Genomic DNA, 24,073 nt, shown 5'->3' on the forward strand with positions numbered 1-24,073 from the left:
AGAAACCAGCTGAGGGACATGGCCACCACACCAACTGAGCCACCAAAGGGAGGCAGAGCTTCTAGGCCTTGGTGGTGGTAGTTCCCAGTTCTTCAACCTGACCCAGAGATGGAACCTTGGTGAGATGCCCTCTTGGCTGAGATGGCACCAAGGCAGGGATGTCATTCGACCTATAAGAGCAACAACTACAGCAGGGCAGTCTGCAGCAACCACATTTCTGAGGTGTGGAAACCTGCAAAGGGCCTGCAAACTCTAAGGAGATGTTATGTTTGGTTTCTTAAAATGGACCATATTACACAGAAAACTCCAAGACTGAGTGCTTCTTCCTTATTAATAAAATTATAATTCTAAGGAGCTACAAAAGAGTAAAAATTGGAATTTAAAATATGATGGGCTTTGGGAATTCCCACTGTGGCTCTGTAGGTTAAGAATCCAAATGCAAGAATTTGGGTTGCTGCAGAGGCGCGGGTTACGTCCCCAGCCACGCACAGTGTGTTAAAGGATTGGGTGTTGCCATAGCTGTGGCGTAGGTTGCAGTTGTGGCTGGGATTTAATCTCTGGCCAGGGAACTTCCATATCTTATGGGTACAGCCGTAAAAAACCATACTGAAGGTAGAGAACACTGTCGGCCTTGGAAGGTGTAACATAACTTCTGTCTTAGCTCTTATGGTTTTCTGAGGAGTCTGCTGATTCATCAGTTATATAGAACCAAGTTAAAACTGGGCTTGCTCCGCATCAAAATTACATCATCATTGGATACAGCAAAATGATTATGTAAATTTGGAAAGAATTTAAGGGCCAAAAGCAGAATACAGAAGAGGGAATGTTGGAATGAATCTTGAAAGATGTGCCTATACTTGTCAGGTTATCAGAGGGCAGGACTGCCAGGCCCAGAGAGGCAGCAAAAGGTAAAACACTGGAACCTTCAGCAGAAAAAATTTAAAAAAAAATTTTTTTTTAATCTTTTTAGCTATTTCTTGGGCCACTCCCGCGGCATATGGAGGTTCCCAGGCTAGGGGTCGAATCGGAGCTGTAGCCATTGGCCTACGCCAGAGCCACAGCAACGCAGGATTCGAGCCGCGTCTGCAACCTACACCACAGCTCACGGCAACGCCGGATCATTAACCCCCTGAGCAAGGGCAGGGACCGAACCCGCAACCTCATGTTTCCTAGTCGGATTCGTTAACCACTGCGCCACGACGGGAACTCCCCTAAAAATATTTTCTGCCCACAAAAAGACCTTTAAGTTGCCAATTATATATTGTATCATAAAAATAAAATCTACAGGGTATAGCTGATACTGTGAAAAATACAAATGTAGATATTTAAAAACTCATAAATATAGGCAACGCTTATGAACTTTACCAGCAGCCAGGCAGCAGCTCCGTGTTTTCTGTGCATGATCTCACCTGGTCATCTAGGGATCCTGTCAGATAGATAGGTGATGTTATCCCTCTCCCTTTATAGATGAGGAAGCTGAAATCTGACAGAGATCACCCTCCTGATCAGGACGTGATTACACAGCCTTTTTGTTATGAGTTCCTCCAAAGATAACCAGTGTTGCAATCCCCAAGGATGTTTATCACCAAGGTACATGTAGGATGAGAATTAATTTCTTGGCCCAAGTTGTAAAAGGGAATGCTTGGGGAATTTCTGCTGTGGCTGAGCAGGTTATGAACCCAATGAGTATCCATGAGGATGCAGGTTCGATCCCTGGCCTCCCTCAGTGGGTTAAAGATTCAGTGTTCTGTGAGCTGTGTTGTAGGTCGCATATTTGGCTCATATCTGGTGTTGCTGTGGCTGTGCTGATTTGACCCCTAGCCTGAGAACTTCCATATGCCGCAACTGCAGTCCTGAAAAAACAAAAAACAAAAACCAGTGAATTCTTGGCTCTCAGATCCTTCTATTTTATACTTTCTTTTGGCATTTTACAATTTTTAATGTTTTTAATGCAGTATCTTTTCCTCTGCATGTTTCTCAAATCATTTTCAGACTGCCAACTATACTTTTTATTTTGAATAATTAATTTTATTGATTTACAATGTCTTAATTTACAGTATGTTAATTTCTGCTGTACAGAGAAGTGATTCAGCCATACATATACACATATCTATTTCCCATATATGTTATCACAGAACATTGAGTAGATTACGCTGAGCTGTCCAGGGGGTCCCTGTTGATCATCCATTCCATATGCAAATGTGTGCCTTTGCCATTTCCAAACCCCCAGTCCATCCCTTCCCCACTTCCTCTTTGGTAACCGTATGTTTGTTTTCAAAGTTTGTGAGTCTGTTTCTATTTTGCAAATAAGATCATTTGTATCATTTTTAAAATTCCACTTAGAAGTGATATTGTATGGTATTTGTCTTTTTCTGACTTCAATTAGTATAATTTCTAGTTGCATCCATGTTGCTGCAAGTGGCATTATTTAATTCTACTTTATGGCTTAGTAATATCCCATTGTCCAAATGTACCACATCTTCTTTATCCATTTGTCGCTGGATCATATTGTAGTTCTACATTGATTTTTTTAAGGAACCTCCATACTGTTTCCCATGGTGGTTGTACCAATTTACAAACCCACCAAAGGTGTAGGAGGGTTCCCTTTTCTCAGCACCTTCTCAGCTTTTATTTTTTGTAGACTTTTTAATGATAGCCATTCTGACTAATGTGAGGCAATACTTCATTGCAGTTTTGATTTGCATTTCTCTAATAATTAGTGATGTTGAGCATCTTTTCTTGTGTTTTTTGGCCATCTGTCTTTGGAGAAATGTCTATTTAGATCTGCCCATTTTTTGATTGGATTGTTTATATTCTTGATATAAAGCTGCATGAGATGTTTGTATTCTGGAGATCAATCCCTTGTTGTTTGCGTTGTTTGCAAAGATTTTTCTACCATTCTGTGGGTTGTCTTTTTGTTTATTGTCTCTTAAAAAAAAAAAAAAACTATACTTTTTAAGTCAATACATTTGGCTTATCAGAAGTGGGAACCAAAAAAGATGTTTTGATGTTTACCTCTTTTTTAATCTCAGAATTTTTTTTTTTAGTCCATAATCATTATATGGACAATTCTGTGTCCTGCTTTATTTATTTATAATTTCTTGCATTATTAAATTCCTACAAAAACATTTGAAAAGTTGATAGTATTTTCTCTAAATATAGGCATTTTAGCCAATCTTCTGTCAAATGACAGACATAAATCTAAAATTGAAAATTAAGTTATCCTAACTCTTACCTTAGCTCTAGAGATCTAGAAACCAATCAGTAGATACTGCTCTCAGAATTGGTACCTAAAAGGCTATTGCAATCAGTAAATTATACAGCCTGTCACAGTTGATCAATTTTTACCATATTAACAGTGATTACATGTTTCTCATGTTTCACTGGGAAAGCAAATAATTGACCACAGCTGGCAACATTTTATTTTACACGGAACACCGCAGCTGGAGGAATGCCAGCCTGGCCTTGAACAGGGCTTTAATTGATGCAAACATTTAGGGGCAATGTCTTGTGCTGGCTGACTTTCCTTCCTTTGCTAACCTTTCACTTGGTGTCTGAATATTTTCAAAAGTATACACAGGAGTTACATGGCCTTCACCGAGGCCCAAGGAGACCCAGGAGTTTTATCCCAAGAATGCAAACAACCCTCAGATCATGTAGGATATGTCATAGGTGTTTTTAAAAGCAGTGTTTCGAAACTCATTTGATCCCCTCAGATTTTACAGCTGCTTCAAACCATAAGCAAGTACACAACTTCAGAGGACATGTTTTGAATACTAGTAATTCCTACCACAGTTTTTTGTAAGCAAGAATGAAATAAAAACGAGAAAAGCAAAAGTAATTACTTTTCCTACCACTTAGGTTTATAAACTCTTTCTGATACATACCATATTTTTTACCTGAATCAACCGATTAAACAAAGAAAGTTTCTATGAGTGAGAGAGTTGTAGATTTATCAATATCATGTTTATCCATTCATCAGAATATTAATATGCAATTGTGGTTGTTTTGTTGTTAGAAATATCAAATACATCCTACCTACATAATCCAAAGAATTTGAATCAACATGTTGTATAAGTTAGACTTTAATTTTCCTAAGGTTGATTTGTTTTCACTGGGCACTATAAGGAAAATTTTTTAAAAATCATAGGAAACATTTTTTAGGACATATCCTTGATTTACTGAAAATAGAGACAGAAGCAAAGAACCCAACGTCATTATGGTTGCTTTTTACTTCACAGAACAAAGAATGCTGCTGTCTATAGTAAAGTCACACTTGAAAAAAAAAAAACTCTTAAAAAAATTAGATTACTACAATATATGTCATACTCTAATTTTTCAAATGCAATTAAAGATCAGTTGGAATCAGCTGATGAAAATATTTTCTTTCTAATAGCCATATACATACATACATGTACACACACATACATATACTCTTCCCACAAGCTCTGGCCATCTGTGTAAATTTAAAAACTTTAATAAGTTAGCACATTAAAGCTTATTCATTATTTTCACTATGTGCGTATCCACAAAAGAATGATTGTAAATTATTTACTTTCAATTTTAAATGTAGGTTTCAAATGTCTGTTTTCATGGGAACAATTTTTAAAGTTAAACTGTTCTACTTTTAGCAGCTTTCAAAGCTTTACTTTAGGTATTTTCAAAATCTTACATTTAGGAAAATGTTGACTGGCATCTTTATACCTGCTTCCAGATCCTATGGGCCATTTTTCATGGCCTCTCCTGTGTTATCGCATTAACCAGGTTAACAAGTTAACCCTTGCTATTAACACACACCATACCACCAAGGAACAGCTTTAAGGGTAAAAGAAGTCCCATAGGTATTTTATTCCAGGGATTATTTCAATAACACCTCAAACCAAGATGTCTTTGTAGCTTAGAACAGTTTATAAATAATTTTAAGTGGAAAAATATGTTAAAATTCCAACCTACTAGTGACAAGAGGATGACGTCACACAATTTTAAAAACTAGTAACTTCAGTTTATGTTACTACAGCACATCGCCAGGAAATGCAAACTTCTATTATTTTTTTTTAAACGCAGCCTACAAACCTGCAGTCCTTGACATCCACAAGTGTCAAATGGAGCTGTTGTATTGCTACAGTGTCTTTTGTACCATCATGTGTAGGAATTTAGCAGCATTTTCACGACCACAATTACAAATAACAAAGAGGTATGTATTCATTCAGTATAAATTCGGAACATCAATAATTGGTGCAAGACTGGTGAAGTTATTAGACTGGTTCATATCAGGCTCATTGTGCTGCCACCTTGGTAAAATAAGCTTTCAGTGAGGTTTTCTCATGCTTGAGGCTAGACACCAGTTTATGGGGCAAAAGGCAACAGAACAATTTAACTTTTAGTTCAGTGTTTTTCCATTAATTGGGCCACACATTCTTACAAGCACTATTGCACACAGTTTGGTTCTGAGAAGATTTGCAAGAGTTTTGTGTGTCTTTGGTTAGTTCCAACATAGAGCTTATCCATGATTTAGCAAGCTACAGTTACACAAGACTTCTATTAATTGCTTTTCAGGCACAGTTGGGAGAAACAGCAGGCAGCCTTTAAGTGAAGGTTTTGTGGCCCTGAAATGGTAGCTTGAAGTGCCTCCTTTCCAGTGTTTATTATTGACAATTCAATTAGCATGCCAAAGCAGCTGAAGGCTGCAGAAGGCAGAGTCAACCAAGCTGCACAAAAAACTAATTTTATTAATAGATAAAACAGAGGGGGCAAAACTGTGATGCGTTTATCTTGTGTACTTACTGAAGAACATGACAGACAAGGGAAAGTATGGCCAGTTTTCCCAAACTTAATCTCATGGAAAGTCACAAATTGAAGCTCCCCCTGCCATTACTAGCTGATGAAATGTTATCCATTTTCTCTCTCTTCGAGCTTTAACAAAAAACATACTTGGCAACAATGAGATAAAGATCTCATATATCATTCAGGATGTTCTTCAATAAGTGATTTTTTTTTTAAACCAAAGGCAGGCAAACAAAATAAGTATCAAATAGGGTATTGAATGGACAATGCAGTCAACAACGATATTTGGGGTAGCCATAGCATACTGAATTATTTAGTTGCTTGTAGTAGTTCCAGTGTTAACTGGTGAGACAACCCAAACAGTGCCAACAGCTATGTGTAGGTAGATAAGCTGAGGTGACTACAGGGACAGAAGGGGAGGAGCTCCTGTGGTGGATCTGGCTCTGCAAGTGGGTCTGGGGGCCATTTCCAGACAGCTGATGTGGGTGCTCTCTGGAAGCCATGCAGCACAGCCTCCCTGGGATACCTGGTGGAGTTCAGAGGTGATGGCTACATTCCAAGTTTAGCACTGAGACTGGCTATAGCATCAGGAATGACTGACAGCCCCTTGGCTTGTCCCACTCAGAAGGAGGGAAGGGTCACTTTTCAGAATTCACACCTGGTGGCATTGGCTTCCCCGATGCTAACACTTCTAATGTCTTAGTTTGACTTTGGACATCAAAGTCTTTGTTGTTGGCTGCAGAGAGTCTGAGCTTGAGGCAGAGACTTCATAAGGAAACAGCTTAGGGTGACTAAGGGTGACTAACAGCTTAGGGTTCTAGCTGCCCTCTTTAGTTTACATGCCAAAAATTCTGCAACAGGCAGAATTTGAAACTGCATGACTTTTCTTTCTAGTCCTATCAGCACTGTCTCCTGAATCATTCCATTCTAATCCTATCATAGTCTTTGTTTTTTATCATGCCATGACATTGTACTTCTTTGGGGTTTAATACTCTAATTAAGCAACCCCCAAATTTCACTCCTAATGTTCTCATGTTGACTTCCTGTTGTCCTTATCATTTTCTCCTCCCTTCCTCATGCCTATCTTTCTTCCCCCCATATTAGACTTTTTGTCAAATACCACTAGGCTTCAAAATAAGTATTTCAGGAATTGTGTGTGTGTGAAGATAGTGGAGGGCAGAAGTCCTGTAAGGTAAGATAAAAAACTCCAAAATCACCAACTCTCATCAAAAATAGAAAAATCTGGGAGTTCCTGTCACGGCTCAGTGGTTAATGAACCTGACTAGTAGCCATGACGTTTTGGGTTCGATCCCTGGCCTCGCTTACTGCACTAAGGATCCAGCATTGCTGTGAGCTGTGGTATAGGTCGCAGATGCAGCTCAGATCCTGTTTTGCTGTGCCTGTGGCATAGGCCGGCAGCTGCGGCTCCAATTTGACGCATAGCCTGGGAACCTATATATGCCACCAGTGCAGTCCTTAAAAAAAAAAAAAAGAAAAAAAAATTAGAAGAATCTGAAAAAGTAGGTTGTAAAATAAGATGGAAACTCAGCCATGCAAAATTCACTCATGAAAGATTTCATATAGGGTTGAATGCTGAGTTGACAGCCATTCTTCATATTGCAGTTAGAGGTGTCAGTTCCTAAGAATCTTACTTTGCAGCCTAGTAATCTCCTTCTTGAATTTCAAGGTTATTTCAATACCTGTGTGTTTTCTAAAAGCCTAATGATTTAATGTAATAAGTTGTTTAAGAATAATATAACCTTAGGAGTTCCTATCATGGCTCACTGGTTAATGAACCCGACTAGGATCCATGAGGACACAGGTTTGATCCCTGGCCTTGCTCAGTGCGTTAAGGATCCAACATTGCTGTGAGTTGTAGTGTAGGTTGCAGACACGGCTCAGATCCCCTGTTGATGTGGCTGTGGCGTAGGCCGGCGGCTACAGCTCTGATTGGATCCCTAGCCTGGGAATTTCCATGTGCCATGGGTGCAGCCCTAAAAAGACAAAAAAAAAAAAAAAAAGAGAGAGAGAGAGAGAATAATGTAACTTTATGGAGCTACTGATATGTTTACTGCTATATTCCCTAAGGAAAAGATAAGAATTTTTTGTAAGACCAGCATAACTGTTACTTTCTCCTTACAATATCTTCACAGTTCTTTGATACTGTCTCTAACTCTACAGACACCACACACAGATATGGAATTGTTAGGATCCTAAGCCCTCAGACTGAGTTTAATTATAGCTGACCCCTACAACTTTCAGTTACACTTGGAAGAAATTAGAGAACCAGATCAGTCAATATTTCTCTTCCTTTCTTATTTGTAAAATGTGTCTTTAACTCTAGGAAGACATGTCCTAGCCAAAACTTCCTAAAGTCAAGGTCTTAATCCACAGGAAAACACAATGTTGGCCACATTTCATGCATGCTTTCAAAGCCTAGTTTCTTCGTTATTGGAATGATTCAGTGTAATTGTTTCTCACAGGCCACTAAGAAATGTAAACTAACGCTGATAACAAAGCTAAAGTCTGATTTGTTAAGATGGTAGGCATATTTCACATACCTAATTCATCCAGCATCCTCCAGTGGGATTAAATAACACAGAATTATGTCTAACTCTACAATCCTGCTCTTATATCACCTTTAAGGAGATGTCAGCATTGACATAGTCACACGTAGGTAGTCATATCCATTATATTAATAAATGTCTTCCTGGACATTCCTAATACAACTTTTTATGATTATTGCAACCTTCTGGCAGTAATTCTGTCCCACCTCCAGCATCTTTTTATTAAGAATCCTGTAGTTTCATGTGAAAGTATCTCTTCAACCGAGCGTTTCTGCTTCATCCAGTTTAGAGGGTTTGTCCTGTCTCATTTAATTAAATTATGGAATGAAGAACCAGTAGAAAGAACAGAAATAGGAACTCTATTATAGTTTAGAAATATGTTACATTTACCAAACATATGTTGGTAACACCTCAATTTTTACCTGTTGCTTTAAGTTCCAGACTCATACAGTTGACAGCCTATTCAACATCTTCCTGTTGAGTAACTTACTGAATGTCTCACACTTAATCCAACCAAATTGGAACTCTATTCTCTCATAACCCAGCCTTGCAAATTTTCCCTTTCCATCAACCCAATGGCTCTAGTCAAACAATTTATTCAGGTCATTTTTGACTCTTTTCTCTTCCCAGCTCCCTTCATCCAACCCATCAGCTACGATTTCAGTCTAATATGTACGTTAAATCTGTTCAGTTCCTTCCATCACCACTATGACCACTACTCTAATGCAAACCACCACCATCTCTCACCTGAAACATTCCACCTGTCTCCTGCCTACAATCACGCTCCCAATCCCATATCAATTATTATGGCATGAATAACCTTTTAAAAACATAAATCTGATTATGTCATTTGTCTGCTTAGAACATGCCAATGGTTTTACACATCTCTTTGACACAAACTAAACTCTCTAATGTGGCTACTGTGGTCCTCCACATTTGTCTACACTAACTCCTCCTACTCTCTCCCCTACCTCTTTCTCCATTCCCCATTCTACTCCTTCACATGTCCTCCGAGTGGCTAGACAATTTCCAGCTTTGGGATTTTCAAAGCGCCCTTTAACCCAACAAGACTACTATCCCCATATCAAGCATGGCAGGCTCCTTCTCACCCTATCGGAATAACCAACATGTCTCTTTCTTCTCAGAAATCTTCCTTAACCACCAAGCATGAAGTCAGACTTTGTGGGCCCTGAAGCTTGCACATTTGGGGAGAACTTTCTTTAATGGAAAAATTTTAAATCTTAAATTTGTAAATCTTATAAAAGCCTATGCTCATGAGACTCCTCCAGCTGGAACAAGTGAAGGACACAAAGTTTAGTGTCATTAACATCACAGTGATTCTCACTCCATGACTCTACTCTTGCTAAGCAGGTCCTGTCCACCTCCACATCCACCTCTACCCCAACGGTCTCTATTAGCACACCCTTCTTAATCTTCTTAGCTCTTCTCACAATTTATCATTTGTCTCATCTACCTCCTGAATCAGACTGTATGTTCCAACAGGGCAGCTGCCATGCAAAAACATCTACCACCAAACATTGCATCTGGCACAGTGGCACTCAGAAAAGACATACCATTGAATGAGTGGGTGACAAAGTGTTCTTTGAGATTAACAATGCTAGATAGGGAGTTCCTGTCATGGCTCAGCAGTAATGAACCTGAGTAGTATCCATGAGGACTCTAGTTTAATCCCTGGCCTCGCTCAGGGGTTAAGGGATCTGGTATTGCCATGGCTGTGGCTGTGGCCGTGGCTGTGGCCTGCAGCTGCAGCTCTGATTCAACCCCTAGCCTGGGAACTTCCATATACTGCAGGTGTAGCCCTAAGAAGAAGAACAACAACAACAAAAAACCCAAACAAACAAACAAAAAACAATGATGCTAGATAAAAACTACCTTACAATTTAAATTTGCCTGTCATTAAAGTGGGCTTGTTTTCTGTCCCTGTCTCCCCTGGCAAGAAGAACCTTAACGTGTGACATAATTCCTGGTGTGGAGGAAACAATTGTTATACCCTCTCTATCTGCCTCAAGCCTCAGGAACTTTTAAGGCCAGTTCATTTCCAGAGACAAAAAGAAAAAAGAATCTGTTGTTCAAGAGGATAGGTTCGGTTACCTGGGTCAAAAATCACCCATCCTCTGTGTTTTGGAGAAAGAGTTCTGCATCAACACAGCTTCTGGCCGTGGTGACACTAGCCAAGGGCCGAGGGCCAACCTCCACTGTGGAGACTGGGCTCATCCCAGGCTCAGGCCTTTCCTCTCTGGATATGTTTGTGCACCTGTTGCCTGGTTATATTCACATTGCTGTTTTTCGGCCTGGCCTTGTCACTGCAAGACGCTCTCTGGGCTGTGGCTCTGAAACGTGCACCAGGGAAAGGCCCTAGAGTTTGTCTACAAGGAGAGTTGACACCTGACCCTAGGAGTATTTGGAGCTCACACATTTTCTGAGCTTGAAGAGTAGAATGTGAAACCTAAGTCTGAAATATTTACCAATTTGGCTATTTAGGTGTCAAGTGCTGAACAAGTACTTGAAAAAAAGGAAGCATAAGCTTCATAGTTGTAGCTAAATATTTCATGTAACTTGACATTATTCTTACTCTAAAACCTGCTGTGTAACTTGCCAATAGCAGGAATACTTATTTAGCCTTAGAATTATCTACAAATAGAAATCATTAAATGACTTCCAGCATACTTTCTGAGTGGGAGAGATGATAGATAAGTCACTTTCTTAAATGGTTTCAGTGTGGTTTGACCTGGACTGGACAAGAGTGAATGGGGTTGCTACAAAATTAGAATGCTACAAACACTGCCTCCCACTGAAAGTCCCTCAAAGTCCTCAAAAAAGAATAAGCAGCATAAATTGGGAAATGAACTTGGGGTTCTTCTGTGTTTATACGAACGAACTACATTTCACTCATGGAGTGGCTCAGAATCTATGCTATTCGTTTATTTGTGGCAGGTGAAGTAGTCAGCTAGAGTGTATATTTTATAGTTAACCTGAGTTAGGTTAATTACGGTGGCAATTGCACCCCAATCCTTTACCCTGTAGATTGGACTTCATTGTGGCCATGTTCCACTCTAAGATACGGTATATCAAACACAAACTTCTGACTGGGAGCAGTTTCAGAATCAATTTACGTTCAAATAAAAAGGCCCTCCAGTGAGAGGTACATTAAGATGTTTAAATTATGGGGCATGTGGGATTCATCAAGCAGGGAAAGCCATTGTAAATCAAGCATATGGTGAATGGGTTAAACACACAAGGGGGTTTCAGTGCATGAGCAACAACACTTCCTGGTATCTTTTTCTACTTTTAGCAACTCAAACGGAAATATTAAAGAAATGGCAAAGAATAAATAAGGTTTTTACAAACAACAACTACTAACCATATGTTTAGTTTTTCACTATTACTCTTACACCAACTTTAAAAGTAAGAAATTATCAGCACTAGGAACACATTTTAATACACCAAACTAGAATGAATGGGAGGGAGGACAAGAGAAATAAGACTGGCAGTTAGAGGGACTTTGAAAAAGAATTATCCTTTGTTCTTGCTTCTTTTGCAGATTCTACCATTTTGTATTATATATGGATTTTCCCTGCTGGATTATCCTATTCCACTTCTTACCTTCATTTCCTAGTGCTGAGCCTTGCAACACAATTGATGCTTGTTGAATGGGTGTGCAATGAACGAAGTGGTGCTGCCTGTCTGGGTATCTGAGCACTCATTCATGCAGGACTTTATTCCTTAAGAACGTGCTTTTGCAGTAACAACAACAACAAAAAATGTTATTGGGTGGTCGAATGGATCCTTATGAATAACTGTTTAAAGGGTAAGACAAATACCTCCCTTTTTCATGGCTCTCCCCTTTCAATCCCCTTTTCTTTACCTGAGATGCTATGTATTCCCATGTAGTTTCTTCAGGCTGAGCTACTTAACTAAGGAAATGCTGACTTGATACATTTCTTAAGCCTTTGCATTTTAAGCAGATTCCTTAAAAGGGCAATATTCAAACCATAAATTAAACTTCTAATGGTAAAAATTTAAGCAAAGTCCTATTTAAGCACAAATCTATCTTTTCTTAGTAATTTCTCTATGCTACCAAAACCACCTATTTCATTAAGTCTAACAAATAATAAAATAATTCAAACTAGTCAGAGAGTATTTGATGAGGTCCACAGAGGAAAACTGTAGCCCAAGGGCTAGAAGCAGCCTACTTCCTATTTTTGTCAGTAAAGTTTTATTGGAACACCACCATGCTGACTCATGCATGTATTGTCAAAGTTTGTTTTTGAGTCTCAGTGACAAAAGAGATGGTATAACCCACAAAGCATGAAGTATTTGCTATGCAACCCCTGAGTTAGGTTGTTCCCTTTTTGAGCTGGCTCTTAGGTTATCTTCTATTTTTCCAGTTTGTACTAGTCCAAGCCCTTGTGAGTGTTCCTTATTTCCAAGTTTCAGTAAAAGCTGCCTGTGTTTTGAGAACCTTCAGTGTGTAGCCTGGAATGCAGAGCCTGCACTTTTGAAACATAAACACTTGGTCTCCATATAATTTTAGTACTTCTGGAACTTCCTAGGAAATGCAAAACACCAAGAAGCTCCCCTGATGAAATTCAGCTCATATTGAGAACGCATATCTTTGCAAGAGATCTCTCCTTGCCTACCTAAACCATGAACAATAGCCTTTTCAGAAAGCCAAATTTTTACCAATAATGTTAAGGGAAAATTGTTTGACCTGCTTTTTGTTGTGAAATAACTTATTACTTATAATGGATAATAGTAAAATACAAAAACCCAATTACACTTAAAAATTTAAAGATTAAGGAGTTCCCATTGTGGCTCAGCAGTAATGAATCCAACTAGTATCCATGAGGACGTGGGTTCAATCCCTGGCCTCGCTCAGCAGGTTAAGGATCCATTGTTGCTGTGAGTTGTGGCGTATGTCACAGATGCAGCTCGGATCTAGCATTGCTGTGGCTGTGGCATAGGCCAGTGGCTACAGCTCTGATTGGACCCCTAGCCTGATAATTAATCTGGAAGTTGATATCTCCATAGAGATAACCAGCTTAAAGTTATTAAGCTTTCTATGGGTTTACCATCCTCTACATTTGAAAGTGACTGGAGAAGTATTTTGATTTCTAAAATAAATCATATTTGAAATAACTTCATATCAGTGATTTAAGTATTTGTAGAAATGAGTACTATGTCATTTTTATATAGAACTTCTCTTTTTAAAAATTAAGTATTTATCTAGTCTCCTGGTCATGTTATTTTCTAAGCACATCTCTCTCACTGGAGGAGGAAAAGGGAAATGATTTTCCTTATCTCCAACTTGAGGATGAGTTGAGGGGATTTTTTTTTTTTTTTGAGCCTGGCGTCTTAAAAATGGAGGAGAAAGAACAGAGTCGGGGTAGGGTCTTGGAATCCACGTTTTCTTCTGGGTCGCAAGCCTATATAGCAAATATACAGCATGGGAACTGAGTACCTCACAGAGAGTAAAGGTGGAATAATTCTCACACTTATTAAGCACCTCCCATGCTCCAGGCACTGCTCAGTGGCTCCACCCAGCGCAACTCACCTGATCTTAAAACTCAGAGTAAGCTAAACAGCCAGTAAATTGCAAAGTGAGAATTTGAATCCAAGTGCCTGTGTTTTGAGAACCTTCAAGGTGTGATAAAGGGGTCTTTTTGAATGATTGAAGGTCTCTAAGCAAAAAGGTGTGTAGACAGCTGTAGTTCCAGGCCAATGGCATTGGGTGTTTACATCAGGAAGCACTTATCTTTTTATCAGCATCTGTGATGGTGAAAAACATATAATTTGTGAAATAAGAATAAGATGGTCTGAGGCCCAGCTGTTACTTACATAACTCTGAAGCTCTAAATTCTTGATTTCCTCATCTGTAAAATGGAAATAATTCCTCCTTCACAGGCTTTCAGGGATGTGAGGTAATGCACGTCAGTGTTTTGTAGAGAACTGCAGCCACTGTCAGACATTAGTACCCCAAAGAGATAAATTATCAACAGTATGAGTACTTCTAATAGAGTTGGCAGCCATATTTTAAAATCCTATTGGTTGAATTTCAGTAACAGCATTCGAAATCTCTGCTTTGGAGTTCCCACTGTGGCTCAACAGAAACAAATCTGACTAGCATCCATGAGGATGCAGGTTCAATCTCTGGCTTCACCTTGCTCAGTGGGTCAAGGATATGGTGTTGCCATGAGCTGTGGTGTAGTTATGTCGCAGACATGGCTCAAGTCTGGCACGGCTGTGGTATAGGCCAGTGACTACAGCTCCATTTCAACCCCTAGCCTAGGAACCTCCATATGCCGCGAGTGTGGCCCTAAAAAGACAAAAAACAAAAATAAAAACAAAAAAAAAAGAAAGAAATCTCTGGTTTACCTCATTTTTACCCATGTTCTTGAAAGCTTGCATTATTAAACTGTTAAAACTCAGTCTAAAAAAATGCTTAAACTGAAATATTTAATTTTTCAGTCATTTTATTTGTTGAAAGATAATAGAAAATAATTTCTTGCAGAATAAGTTGTGCTATTTACTTGAAGTGATTATAATTTTTGTATTTACCTTCTTAATCTATAGCAGATGTGGAATGACAGGACTTTGTCCCGCCCCACCCCCAAATGCTCAATGCAGCATATGGTACCGAATCAGATTACGCTCTGCATGTGACACAGTAAAATACTCACGTATCTGTGAAGAGAATCCAAGTTTGCTGTTATTTTAGTTTTTGCTCATTTATTCAGCATGCGTCTAACATTTTGTTGTTGTTGTTAGCTAGGGAAATTAAAAACCTGAAGGTGAACCAAATTTTCCAAAAAAAATTTAATTTTGCAGATCAAGGTTACTGACAAAGAGGCATATACAATAAAATTTTAATGGCTTTGAAAGCTAATACCTGCCAAAAAAAGTCTGTAGAGGGCATTAATTAGATGTCTGTATTATGGCAATTGCACAGTAAAAATGATTTTGCTGTTTGAATGTGACCATTACGATAAAAAAAAGTCGTATCTCTAAAGAGGCCTCTACATAATTTACTAACGGAGATATTGCAACTATTCAACTGAAAAAGCAAATGTACTTGATTCATGGACCTTAGACCATTAGAAAATTTAACTGACAGAACTTCATGCCAATGAGCAAAATGGAAGGCGGTCCTCTTTTGCTTATGAATATCATAATTGTATATGTATTGAGCATAATTGTGCCAAATCTCTACACAAAAATTACCCCCCCAAGAAAAGAGAAAAACTACAGGCACTTGAAACACCTGTGGCTTTCATTGTGCATCTAAATATTTTACCACTTAAAATTCCTCTTACTATGGTTTGGAAGAGTTGAGAACATTTTTTGGATGTAAGGAATCACTTCTTTAAATCTCCTGCAGTCAGTTCTTGCCCTTCATTCCACCATTAATGTGAAAAGGGCCTGAGAAAAAGAGGAAGAGGCAGAACTGCCACTTTCCCATCCTTAGTCCTTGAGGCTCAGGTTGAGGCATAAAGGTCAGGAATAAGAGATATGCGGTGTACTTCTTCCCATATGGGACTTCACTTCTACCCTGTGACACACAAACTTTCCTTTTAGGCTACAACAGCAGCACCTGGAAAGAAGTGACCCTATCTTAGTCACGTCAGAATAAAGCCCAAAGGGCAGAGGGTGAAATACCTGAAAGCAATCATATGGAAGCTCAAAGACTATGTGATCCTGATGCAGGCAAAGGTGAGAACTCCTTTGGGACTATAGAAATTGTAAGGGTTTGGGGGTCAGTCAGAAGGTAGGATGGGCTCTTCAAAAGAAAGAATTTAGATGAATTTTTTATTTTTAAATTTTTAAAATTTTTTTATGTTTTTAAGGGCTGCAAGTATAGCATATGGAAGTTCCCAGGCTAGGGGTTGAATCAGAACTACAGCTGCCGGCCTACACCACAGCCACAGCCATGCCGATCCGAGCCACATCTGGGACCTACACCACAGCCCACGGCAATGCTGGATCATTAACCCACCGAGCAAGGGCCAGGGATTGAACATGCATCCTCATGGATACTAGTTGGGTTCATTTCCACAGAGCCACAAAGGGAACTCCTAGATAAATTATTGTTTACCATTTTGGGAAGCTTTTGTTCAGGAGTGAATTCACTCTTGCATGCTTGCCCTTGTAGAAGGAAAGAGCACCATTTTGCTTCACAACTGTTTTCTTTTCAGCATACCATAGCTTAGAAATTTGGTTCTATTAATATCAAATATGTAAGCATAAGAGAATGAGACTTTCAAGAGATGGGCTCAGGCTCTAAAGAATCCTGCTGGAGGAAGAAGTAAGAGCATCATTTGTTTCCCATGGTCTCTGGGGACCCCACTGCAGCTTGGGTAATGAGAATGTGCATTTGTTTCAAAAGTCAGAATCACCTTTCTCCTGACAACCATAATTCCTTTTATTAGGCATATTTTACTGCACATTAAACAGCACAAATCCAAATGACAAAGTGCAGGCCAGTTCATAGGCCTGTAATTCAGTTCAGCTTGGGTGTGGGTGTACACACACACACATACACCCACACACACACACATCCCACAACTCTGCACATTATGCCCTCCTGCAACTACAGCATTTTATAGAGATTCATAGCTTTTAAAAATAACACCCTGGTGCATATACACACATACTTTCTTCTCCTGGTCAAATGCAGCAAGTGAGATTTATTTCAAAAGAAGAAGAAAAAGACTTACACCAATGGGTTTTTCTAAAAGGAAGCAAAGTAAACAGAGCTATGCTGATAACAGCAGATGTCTAGTTATAATTCACTTTCCTAATGCTGATTAATATATTCACAAACAAATCAAATGTATTGCCAAAAGAAAAATGCTTCTGTTAAAACCCCAACAGCTACTGGTTTCAGTTGTGCTTCTCAATTAGGCAAAATGTTCGTTCCCCAGCTCCTAACGCTATTTATTTTGCTTCCTGCCAATCTTGCAAATAATTCATCTTGTGTGTTGTTTCCTTATAAATGCTTCCTGGTGCTTGATTGCTTTGCCTGTGTGGCATTTGATTTCAAACTGCCATTTTATCTTTATAAACATTTAGAACTTTCTAAGCGTGAGAATGCCCAAAAGGCATGCAAAAATGAAGCTGTAATTAGATCAGCAAAGTATGCTTTATAGCATATCTAGCTTTCTGTGTATACCAGAAATCTCTTTGCATCCAATACTGCATTCACAATCTGAGTGCAGAACAGTAAATTCACATTTACTCCAGCAAAGAGGCCCTGGTATCAACATGTTTAATTTATTATTATAGCAAAGAATAGTTTTCCCATGATTAGTGAAATAGAATACATATACTATATTTAAGGATCTGCACCCAGACCACCAAAGGGGGGGGGGGGAGAAGGAGAAAAGCAGAAAACAAAAGAAAAAGTAGAAGCAATATCAGTTTACCACCTGATTTGTGTGGTACAAAATAGAATACGACGTGCAATAGTGCAATTTTCCTTTGCTAGTCCAGCAATGCAAGTCTTAATAGGAAGTCCAGGGAGGATTTTCTGGATTTCAGGATTCAGTTGCGTGCTTGCCGAGGGTTAGAGCTCCTGCCAGATTTCTGACTCTGGGTGGAATCACTCTGACTAGAATCACTTTTATTCAGTCCTAGATGACGGAGCTTCGTATCCCAGCGCTGTGAAATTTAGAACAGAACACGGTCATCAGCACACGTCACCATTTCTTCATTCTATTATTCTGACAACTGACTAAGATTGCATCTCAAAGGCATTTTACTACTTTTCCAAAAGTAGAAAAGCTATATCCCATGTTAACAATGAGACTGATGCTCTGTTAACGTAATTCTTTTATTTGAAAGCGCATGACATCGGCCACCTGTAACAGGTCACTAATGCTTTTGTATCAAATGTCAAGCTTAAAATCTCCAGGTCAGGGAGCTCCCACTGTGGCTCAGTAGGTTAAGAAATAGTATCCATGAGGATGCAGGTTTGATCCCTGACCTTGCTCAGTGGGTGAAGTATCTGGCGTTGCCACAAACTATGGTGTAGGTCATAGATGCGCCTCAGATCTGGCATTGCTATGGCTGTGGCATAGACCAGCATCTATGGCTCCAATTCAACCCCTAGCCTGGGAACTTCTATACGCCACAGGTGCAGCCCTAAAAGGAAGAAAAAAAAAATCTTTGTCATTAAATGGTGACAAAAATATACATTGATCTCTCTGGCTATTTCCTTAGGTAACATACATGAGACTAGCACTTCATGGACAATCAACAAATCGAAGGCTCAGAGAATCTGAAGGAAGGGTTGTCTTTTATCTTCCTCTCTTACAACACATAAGAACACAGCCTTTTAAACCAATGTGATTTGAGCAGGGAAAAAAGTGAAAATGGGGGGAGAGAGGAGGAGGGTCCCTTAAAAATATTTTTCTAAGTAATACCTACTAAGTACAACAAAGCAGAAAAAGTTCTGCCCTCCTTCTAAGTTTTACAAAGCATACATTACCAATTTTTTTTTTTTTTAGTCTTTTCAGGGCTGCTCCCACAGCATATGGAGGTTCCCAGGCTAGGGGTCTAATCAGAGCTGTAGCCACCGGCCTACACCACAGCCACAGCAACTCGTGATCCGAGCCATGTCTGCAACCTACAACACAGCTCACAGCCAACGCCAGATCCTTGACCCACTGAGCAAGGGCAGGGATCAAACCCCCAGCCTCATGATTCCTAGTTGGATTTGTTAAACACTCGCCACGACGGGAACTCCACCAATGTTTTTAATAACAATTACATTGACTAATATTTCATATTATCAATTTCAATAACATTTACATGTAATGTAATCAATTAAATGGAAGTTATATAATGGGTAATACAGGGAGTAAGAATGAGGGCTAGAGCAGTACTTCTTAAATTTCAATGAATATAGAAATAACCTGGAGATCTTATTAAAATCACAGAGCCTCAATCAGTGGGTCTAGATCTGGCCCAAGATTTTCACACCTAACAAGCTCCCAGGTGATGCCAATGTTGGTAGTCCATGGACCACACTTTAGGCATCGAGGAGCTCATGTCAGATGGTCCAAGTTCAAATTCTAACTCCATCAGTTACCATTTGAAGTTTCTTGAACTGACTAGACCTTGTCATTTACACATTAGGATTATAATATCCACTTAGTGCTCTGAAGATTAACAGAGGAAAAATACATAAAATACTTAGTAGATAACAAATTCTCAATTTTCAATTACTTAAAGTAATTCTTAATTTTAGCACACTTTAATTCCATAATCTTATTGTTTTTCAAATTTAAAGATTAAAAAAAAAAATCTGTTGAGGAGTTCCCGTTGTGGCTCAGTGGTTAACAAATCCGACTAGGAACCATGAGGTTGCAGGTTCAATCCCTGGCCTTGCTCAGTGGGTTAAGGATCTGGGTTGCTATGAGCTGTGGTGTAGGTCGCAGATGTGGCTCTGATCCCATGTTCTGTGGCTCTGGCACAGGCTGGTGACTACAGCTCCGACTAGACCCCTAGCCTGGGAACCTCCATATGCTGCAGAGGCGGCCCCAGAAAAGGCAAAAAGACAAAAAGACAAAAAAAAAATTAAAAGTCAGTTGAGTCTGATTCTCAACTCCCCAAGACAGGCCATATATCTTGATTTGAACAACCTACTATAACGGAGACTTCAAAAAAAAAAAAATCTTTAATTCTTGACCTATCCCTGAGAGGGGGAAAAAAAAAAATCAGCCAAAAAGGGCAACTCTTATTAACAAAACAACAATATTACCTTCCATAAAACTCCTTTTCACATTCTCAGAATTGACTGAAAAACTAAAGTAAGGATCTGGATAATTCTAGCCAAAAGAGGTTTCCCAACCACGGTCTTTAACCCTAAGTTCTGAATATGTTATTTCAAGTTATTTCTTCCCTTCAGCATGTTTCAATTCAGACTGAAAATATAAATAATTTCACAATAGTAACTGTGAGTTCCCTGTAGAAGCAATGGAAATATGTTTGCTTCACTACGGAACAGGACAAAAAGTCATGTCCTGGGTCTTTACATGATGATGATTGTTTTGGTACCAAAAAAGAAGCAGCAAGCCGTTCCACATGCTTTGCAACAAGGATGTTGAAAGCTCTTCTAACTGGTACAGGAATTTAGGACAAATTCCTGTTCTGCGTTAGCAAGCAGAAAACTGAATTAAAAGGACAGTTTGAAATTCTCACATACTGAAAAGTCACTTTTTAATAAACCCCAAACAAACTGAAAAGAGATACAAATAGAGGATTCTCATAAGTCAACTTGAAATACACCTCGCTTTTGACAAAATATTGGCGGGGGGGAGAGTTTACTGGAGGGTATTTTCTTCCTACAACAGAATGCCCTCTACATTTTTGTAGGTCACTTAAACTGAAATGTGTCTGCTGTGTCAAGTGCCAGATGTATAAGATAAACTGCCCAGGGGTGTTTAACTTAAAATGTTTCCCAAGCCTTCAAACTCACAGAAGGAAGAGGATGTATTATGTTTGGTACAATTCCCACTCACCCCTCCCCCCTTCCTGCCCAATACACACACACACCCACCCTTTATGATTCTTTGCCCATCTATGCAAACTTCCCCCACATGCCTTTCATTGAAACAGATTTGCTTAGTGTAGTAAAAGGAAATGGAACCTTCTATAATAACTGTGATTTTTTAAAAAAAATGCATCACTTACACAATCTAAGAGTCATTGCCTTAAAGCTACGTTACTACTCTAAAGGCCATCTTGGTCAGATCTCTTATACACAGATGAATGAGGCTGCACTTTGTACATGGTTAGTGGTGTCTATGCACAGTGACATTTCTACCCATGCTTTATTCTCCCCTTCTCTGACTCACAGAACTATAACTGTGCAAGGGACTAACATATTCAGCTCAAAAACATTTTCCAGCTTCTCTTGCAGCTAGGGATGGACATGAGACCCAGACCTGAGTAAAATCTGCCAGGTGGGGTGCTTAGAAATCTTTTTTTACCTCCCTTTTCTTTTTCCCTGAAATGTAGGTGTGATGTGCAGCAGAAGTGGGGCAGCCATCCTGTGATCTCCAGCTGAACATGAATATGGAAGCAATACTCTTAAAAGCAACAGAGCCATAAGCTAGAAGGAGCCTGGAGCCCTAATGATAATGTGGTGCCACCCAACCAAGGCTGGGCTAACTACAGCTAGACTTCCCATTGGGAGAAGTTAGGCAGCTGTGGTTGGATCTCTGATATACACACAGAGAATTTGCTCCTTAAATGATACTGATGTTAGAGACAAACTCAGTTCTTGGAATACTAAATACATACATTAGGCTTTAATATTTCTCATGTAGTTGAGGGCAGCTATTTGGTTCAAATGACAAATGGCTAGTTTTCTACTTTTATTTTCTATGTGCCATTTTGAATATAAAATTGAGGCTTACCTTAACTTTTTTACCAAGCCGATCCTTCCATTTCTCAGCAATAGAACCTTCCACCAACAGTAATCTGTATTTTTTAAGGAAGCAACCATTTTTGAAAAATTAAAATACATTTTTGAAAAATACAAGGAATCATTGCCAAGAAAGACTTACTGTTTATACCAGAATGGGACAGCCAAGTTTTAAAACAGTAATTCTTAACTATTTGAAAGTCATGGACTCCTTTAAGAACAAATGAAGTTATGATCCCTCTCCCCAGAAAAGTACACACCCACAAATTTCACACATATACTTTCTATCCTATATGTGAAATTGAAGGATCCAACTAAACTTATCTTTAATCCCCCAGAAGGTAGATAGATCTCAAAGTCAGAACCCCAGAGTAAGATCTCTAGAGAAAAGGATTTAGGATAGGATATGCATAGAAATTATTCTGAATCTTTAAGGAGTGAATTACCTGGAGCGTTCCTCATCTTCATAGCCCATGATGATATACTCCTCATTGACGTTAAGTGGAGGACACAGGCAGCCAGAGCTGGTGTAAAGGTTAACAGTGTCCTTTGGAATGTTGACCAGGGAAGCCTTTAAAATCTCCTTCACCTCAACTACTGCAGTCACATCATGGCACTTGATCTTTACTTCTTTAACTTTGGCACGAATGACTGGATAAAAGACAATGAAGCTGATGTGCTAATATGATACACAATAGGTGCCCCACTCAAAAAAGACAACTAGGTTTCTTTCTTGTCAGTTCAATTCCACTTAATGCTCAATGAACAGAGAGAAAAAGTCAACCACATATTTTCGCCTTAGATAGTAATGAGTGACACTCTACACAACTCACCTGCCCCCTTAATATTCAGCCCTGGAGTTCCTGTTGTGGCGCAGTGGTTAACGAATCCGACTAGGAACCATGAGGTTGCGGGTTCGGTCCCTGCCCTTGTTCAGTGGGTTAACGATCCGGCGTTGCCGTGAGCTGTGGTGTACGTTGCGGATGCAGCTCGGATCCCGCGTTGCTGTGGCTCTGGCGTAGGCCGGTGGCTACAGCTCCGATTCAACCCCTAGCCTGGGAACCTCCATATGCCGCGGGAGCGGCCCAAGAAATAGCAACAACAACAACAACAACAACAAAAAGACAAAAGACAAAAAAAAAAAAATTCAGCCCTGATCCCCTTCAAATTTCCATGTACGTTTATATTTGTGTGTATATATGCATATGTGTTGTATATTTCATTGTGAGAAACAATTTAGATAAACAAAAGTTGAATGAATATGGATTTAATTTTCCTCCAAAATTTCATTTTGGATGTGTAGATATTTATGTGCACAATTTTAATAGTTGCCAATAGGATTTAAACTATGTTAATTTCAGTCTGTGTACAAAGTACTTAAATATGCCTTCTTTGTTAGCATTCTTTTATCAAGTCTAATAATAGGATTTCTAAAGAGTTGTGTTTTTGTTTTTTTGAGTTGTGGTTTTCTTTTGTGTCAGAAAGTTGTCCTGTTGTACGGTATTCCCCACCTGGTTCTGAGATCTTTTCCATTCTCATCTTAACTCACTATTCAGACATGAGCTCCTTTCTCCTTTGTTTTGGTGTAAATTATCTTTTACACTCTCCTTTGGGTATGCCTCATTTTCTTCTTGAATAAACCTGCCATGGAATATACTGGATATATTGTCACCCAATTTATCCCAGAAGACTGCTTCATTTCTCAATATAAAGACATAAAATAACCAATTTAGTTGCAAAGTCAAAATATTTGACTCAGAATCTAGAAAATACAGTCCTCCTTCCTTTCTGTATTTCTCTCCTTGGAGGAGCCAAATTCTTTAGATTCCTACTTCTGGTAAATGAGCTCCCCCCCCCCCAAAGGGAGAATTTGAAAAAGGCTAAGAAGCAGCAAAAATGTCAATTAGCAAGAAGCCAATGGCTTTTGCCCAGGCACTCTCTTTGCTCTGGTTCAATATCCATGGATGCTATACAGAGGAAAACAACATATCCAAATGAATGTACTTTTTGAAAGCTTCTTAGGCACATATATGCAAACCACTTTCATCTGAGTCCCTTCCCACATATTTTAGGGGTTTTGAACTACAAAGAAAAAAGTAATCCATGAAAATATAAAGCCAGCTAATAAACCATTCCCCCCATCGAGGCCCCAATTCCATACAGAAACTTATTCAATGACATTCCATGAGTACAACACACATACAATAGAAATTAAGCTACTAATTCTAAAAACTTTAGGGCAAAACCTCATTTCTGCCTCACAGGTATTTCA

The 24,073-nt window shown here is 39.1% G+C and overlaps 1 protein-coding gene across 1 annotated transcript in view; it reads right to left on the reverse strand.

Annotated features, from left to right (window-relative positions):
* Positions 1-16,766: 16,766 nt before the first annotated feature.
* Positions 16,767-24,073, reverse strand: part of FRZB (frizzled related protein) — a 38,992-nt gene continuing 31,685 nt past the window's right edge. Inside the window, exons 5-7 of the mRNA XM_047773022.1 lie at positions 22,248-22,452; positions 21,794-21,857; positions 16,767-18,029 (exon numbers count right to left, since the gene is read on the reverse strand). Coding sequence (XP_047628978.1) covers positions 17,913-18,029; positions 21,794-21,857; positions 22,248-22,452 — 386 coding nt within the window. The 3' untranslated portion in view covers positions 16,767-17,912. The remainder of the gene's footprint in view (positions 18,030-21,793; positions 21,858-22,247; positions 22,453-24,073) is intronic.

The sequence above is a fragment of the Phacochoerus africanus genome, chromosome 3, assembly GCF_016906955.1.
Source record: "Phacochoerus africanus isolate WHEZ1 chromosome 3, ROS_Pafr_v1, whole genome shotgun sequence".
Taxonomy (NCBI): domain Eukaryota; kingdom Metazoa; phylum Chordata; class Mammalia; order Artiodactyla; family Suidae; genus Phacochoerus; species Phacochoerus africanus.